General features: G+C 46.2%; 1 protein-coding gene across 1 annotated transcript in view; it reads left to right on the top strand.

The window, feature by feature from the left end:
• NOD2 (nucleotide binding oligomerization domain containing 2) overlaps nt 1–4,398 on the top strand; it is a 27,121-nt gene extending 22,723 nt beyond the window's left edge. The window contains exons 11-12 of the mRNA XM_007459472.1: nt 850–933; nt 2,420–4,398. Of these exons, the coding sequence (XP_007459534.1) occupies nt 850–933; nt 2,420–2,492 (157 nt within the window). The 3' untranslated portion in view covers nt 2,493–4,398. The remainder of the gene's footprint in view (nt 1–849; nt 934–2,419) is intronic.
• Nucleotides 4,399–5,618: the final 1,220 nt, after the last annotated feature.

Below are 5,618 nucleotides of genomic sequence, written 5' to 3'. Positions count from 1 at the left end.
CAGCTATTCCTGCTTGGATTTGTGCCTCAGTTGCCTCAAGTATAAATGGGGTAAAAGCTGAACCCTCCACGTAGGGTTCTGAGCGTGAGCCCAGGTGATGTAGGTTATGAAGTGTCTCATAGTAAGAGCTCTAAAACTATCGGCTGCTGTTATTTTTAGCACTGCCTTAGGGTCAGCTTCTCAGAAGTTCCTGAAATTGTTGAGGGGGAAGCCAGGTAGTGGAGATTATAGAAGGCCAGCTGTGAGCAAAAGAGCAGTGTGGGGACCACTTGGCTCTCCCCCTGCTGTCCCTGACTGTATGCCATCTTCCCTCCCCATTTCCAACCTCATATGTTCTTTAGTCTGTGTCCTTGTGCCCCCAAGGCTCTTAAATGACAATATTACTGTTCATCGATTATTTTCTATCGGTTAAGTGCAGTGCCCAGTGCTTTAGAATATGCCATTCTCTGTTTAATTCTTGTACTCCATGAGGTGGGTACTCTTCTAGGTCCTTTTTACAGATGAGGAAATTGGGACTCATTTGCTTGAGATCAAAAAGGGAGTAGCGTAAGGTGGATTTGAACCCAGGAAGTCTGGCACTAAGATGCACATACTTAACCACCATGCTCCTTCCTAAGGGAGCAGCTATTTAATACTCATCTGGTGAATGGAGGAGAGAGGGGTGCATTTCACTTTGGGCATTGAGCCTTTGCAGATGAGCTCATTGGGAATCTCTGGCAGGAGAGGGACAGGCTGAGGGGGCAGGTGGGCTTCAGGAGGCTGGCCGGCTCCCAAAGCCTCCTTTAATTAAACAGGCTCAAGAAGGGAAGCAAGCATCCTCAAAGCTCACCATTCCATCTTCCTCTCCAGGCTGTCTAACAACCGCATCACCTCCCTTGGGGCAGAAGCCCTCCTGCAGGCCCTTGAAAAGAATGACACCATCCTGGAAGTCTGGTAAGGCCCCTGGGCAGGCTTCTTTAACCTCCCTCAGTTTTCCAATCTATAAATTGCGGTGAAGGGAGAGAGAAACTTGAGAATTTCTAAGATCCCTTATGACCCTGACATTTAGTCCTATTCTGCATGTGATGGACCTGGTTCCCTGGGAAAGATGTCATCATGTTTCTAAGCTGGGACCAACTCTCTCATTTTTAAATCATGAGCGTTTATTCAGGAATGTCTCTGTTCTAGGCAATCGTGTGGGATTTGGGGTGTGGTTGAAGAGGGAAACAGAGAAAAAGAACTCAGCTCTTGCCTTCCCTGGGTATCACATCTGCCTTCACAGGTCAATGCTCTTATATTAGACCCTCTGCAGTTCTGGGCGGCTGTTACACAGGATGGGAACTGTTGGCCAGTGTTTCCAAGTCTTATACGTAATGAAAAGCCATGTTCCTTTATGAATTTGAAAAGAGCAGTGCATCACAACTTCAAAGATTTCTCCTTCTTATTTCCCCCGGGATAAATACATATTTATCACTCAGATTATAGGTAGAAAGATTTCTCCTGATTTAACATGTTATGAGTGAATGACACTATATATGTTTCAGGCACTGGGCTAGAAACCAATATTTTAAAATGAGGACATTCCCTATAAAAATCTATCTTTCAGGGGTTTCTCAGAAAAAGCTGGCCACTCTGGAACTCCATTTAGAATGCCAGTAATTAAGCAGAGTAGAGGACAGGCTGACCCCACTCATCTGGGCAAACCGGCTCAGGCTGACCCTAAACCCCACCATGCCGATTGGCTTGGACCAGGCCCCTTTGGCTGCTGTGTATTACATGCCTCATCCCTGAAAGCTCATGAACCCTGCTTTACATATGCAGATTTGTCCCTCCCTCAAAAAGCACATCAAGACAGTAGCAACTGTAGCTATCAAATGATGAAGTTAAAAATAAAGACTTGTAAAAATCTGTCCTGCGATGGAGAGATTTTTCCTTTCTGTGCGATTGTGTAATCCCTGTAGCCTGTGAGGTCCTCGGGTCCTGGGTAGAGCGTGGGCTTTATTTTTTTCTTAAACCATTGCACAGTTCTGAGAAATATCACATTCTGTGTCCAGGGGAAGCAAGCTAGCATCAGGTTGATATTTTAAGGGTTCTGATGTTATTGGCAGAGCTTGGGAGGACATTGGGATTTGCTCATTGCATTCTTGACAGATTCTGCTGTTGCCTTAAAAAGAATGGCCAGCCTTGGGAGTCAGGGCTGGCTGGGCCCAGTGTGGACTCTGCAGAGCCATGAAGGCTTGTTAAATCGTGCACAGTGATTCATGAGCCATCCTGGCTGACAGAAGGTAAAACCTACATAGCCTTCTCTCCCAGGAGAGCTGCAGCTGGGCCAGAGGGCCAGGGCATCCAGGCATGAGTTCATAAAGCGGCAGCTTCCTGGTTGAAAACACTGCTCTGGTCCTGTTCTTATTCAAACCTCCGTTTGCTTTATCCCCTTCAGGCTCCGAGGAAACACTTTCTCTCCGGAGGAAATTGAGAAGCTCAGCCACAGGGACACCAGACTCTTGCTTTGATGTCTCCAGGTCAATGTTCATCTCAGTTTGTTTGGGAGCAGGCCGTGGGTTTGGATCCCAGAAACGGGATGACATCTGACAGCAGTCCACTCAGATGGAACCTGGTCCTGCCCAGGGCCAGCCCAATAGGTCACCTTTGTTCTGGCAGAGGAAGGCGCATCAGTGCCCTGCAGAGCAGACTTTCCCAAAGCCTATTTTTCCTGTCAAGTTCTTCCCAAGATTCAATCCTGGGATATAGAAGAGGGGCAGCCCCCTCTACATGATGGGGCTGGTCTCCGGCCAGCCTGACACGGGTCAGTGGAGCCACGGATGCCACTGCGTGCTTTTGGTGCAGAGAACTCCTCGTGAGGAGGGGTATTCAGGAAGCAACTTTCTGCTGTGTTTCAACTCATGATCACCCATTAGGTTGTTCTCTATGTCTGGTTCCTCCACTCATCCTGGACCCCTGTACATGGCACTTCCTCTGTGGTTGAGGATTCAGAATACTGGCGTTCTCATCTTTGCTCCTTCCATTACACCCCAGCCCTCCTCCCGCCCTCCCATTCCACTCAACACCCCACACATCCTGGATGGGAAGGGCTTTAATTTACCCTGCTCTCCTTCTGGTACTTAAGACATTTTTGAAAGGGGGCACATGACACCCATGTGTTCCTCAAGACATTCTAGATTTTCAAGAAAAATATGACCACACTACAGCTGGTATCACATCTGGACCTTTATTTCCAGTGAAATCAATTACTCTTCAGTTAAACCTTTGGAAACCACTCCCCATCCAAATGCAGCTTTTTAAAGTTAATCTGGGCCAGAATTTTGAACAGCCCCACTCTGATGCCTGTGAACTGAACTCTGGCAGCAGACTTCCAAAATATATTCATAAGAGACCGTTCAGTTTTATTTGTGCCAGAATGCTTTAGGATATAGAGTTATGGATCAAAAGTTTACAGGGCAAAATCAAAGGCCCTTCCTTATAAAGCAAATGTTTGTTCTGAATTTTTCAAAATGATGCATGTTGAAGCTTTTCTAAACTGTCAGGTGCTGTGCAAGTGTTATTATTTTAAACACTGTTATCTGTGAAAAACTGGTTAATATTTATAAACCACTTGGTGTTTTTCTCCCAAGTTTATGTTTTTATAAAACAATAGGACCATGAATTTTATGCCGCACATAATCACAGAGGAGAAAACTATTGAGTCACCGAAGCTATCTTTGTTGAGACCAAACATTTAAAAATATTCCTGAACATTGTCAAATATTAAAGCACAATTTTCTACTTGAAGGGGGGAAACATGATGTTTCAACCAGATAGTTGATTGCTTAAGGCACAAGCAAGTTTTAGAAATAGGCTTGCAATCAAAACACATTTGGCTTTGGTTTAGAAAAGTCTAATCCAGCATGAACTTTAGGCTGCGGCAAATGTGAGAAATGCGAGAAGGACCCCTGGGCCTCCCCCCATTCTCTCCAAGTGGCTCCGGGAGTCCCTAACAGGAGAAGATTTGAGAACACTTCTCCTCGGCAAGCAGCCTCCTGAGTGGGCCTTGGTGAAATAATTCTTAGCTGCATTTAATTAGCAAGGACTCAGGTGGCCGCTCATCGAGGTGAAATCTGCTTCCTTGAATGGTTTCGTGTGTGTCTGGTTGGTTAAATGTTGTGACATCTCCCTGGGCCCTTGCCCAGGGAGAGCATGTGTGTGGGTTCTCTTCGTTTGTTCGTTTTAGTTTATTTTACTGATGCATAGTTGATTTACAATGTTGTGTTAATTTCTGCTATATAGCAAAATGATTCAGTTAAATATATATGTACATATTCTTTTGCATTATGGTTTATCACAGGATATTGAAATAGCTCCTTGTGCTGTACAGTAGGACCTTGTTGCTTATCCATTCTATAGATCTTATGTCTGCTCACCCCAACCTCGCACTCCATCCCTGCCCCACCACCCCTCCCCTTTGGCAACCACAAGTCTCTATGTCTGTTTCTTTTTTCTTTCTTTTTTTTTTTTTTTTTTGCGGTGCGCGGGCCTCTCACTGTTGTGGCCTCTCCCGTTGCGGAGCACAGGCTCCGGACGCGCAGGCTCAGCGGCCATGGCTCACGGGCCCAGCCGCTCCGGGGCATGTGGGATCTTCCCGGCCCGGGGCACGAACCCGTGTCCCCTGCATCGGCAGGCGGACTCTCAACCACTGCGCCACCAGGGAAGCCCTGTGAGTCTGTTTCTGTTTCATAGATAAGTTCATCTCTGTCCTATTCTAGATTCCACATATAACTGATATCATATGGTATTTATCTTTCATCACTTAGTATGATAATCCCTAGGTCCATCCATGTTGCTGCAGATGGCATTATTTCATTCTTTTTCATGGTTGAGTAATATTCTATTGCATATGTGTGTGTGTGTGTGTGTGTGTGTGTGTGTGTGCGCGCGCGCGCGTGTGTGTATACACTGTATCTTCTTTATCCATTCATCTGTTGACGGGCATTTAGGTTGTTTCCATGTCTTAGCTATTATAAACAATGATGCTATGAACATAGGGGTGGGTTCTCTTTGTTGGTGGCATCAGGTTCTGTCCAGACCATTCTTTCAAATAGAGAAGATCAGGAGGAAGATGCGGGGGTTGTGGGGGCTGCTTTCTCAGAGGAGTAGACAGAGCAGCCTGTTTGCATGGCACCATCTTGCATTGCAAATTCATCTGAACAGAACAGACACCAGCCCTGTCATCAAGGCACTGATGGGGAGGGCAGAGGGAGAGGCAGGCAGAAAACAAGTAAACTGGAAAATATATAAAATAAGGTCCACTCTGGCAAGTGCTAGGAAGGAAATAAAGTTTCAAGATAGAGGGAAACCTTTGGATTGGAGGTTGTTCAGAGACAGGTTCTGTGAGGAGGTGACAGGTAAGGTGACAGGCCCCCAGATGAGAAGGAACTGGCCATGCAAAGAGGGAGGGGGACCTGGGGGAGCATTCCAGTCACAGGGAACAAGCTGTACAAAGACCCTGTCATGGAAGAGAGCTTGGTGGGTGTGGTAGGCTGAATAATCCACCCCCCCACCCAAATAGCCAGGTCCTGATCCCCGGAACCTGAAAATGTTGCTTTACATGGCAAAAGGGACTTAAAGATGTCATTAAGTTAAGG

The sequence above is a fragment of the Lipotes vexillifer genome, unplaced genomic scaffold, assembly GCF_000442215.2.
Source record: "Lipotes vexillifer unplaced genomic scaffold, Lipotes_vexillifer_v1.1 scaffold342, whole genome shotgun sequence".
NCBI lineage: Eukaryota > Metazoa > Chordata > Mammalia > Artiodactyla > Lipotidae > Lipotes > Lipotes vexillifer.
This window is presented reverse-complemented; position numbering and strand designations above follow the sequence as displayed.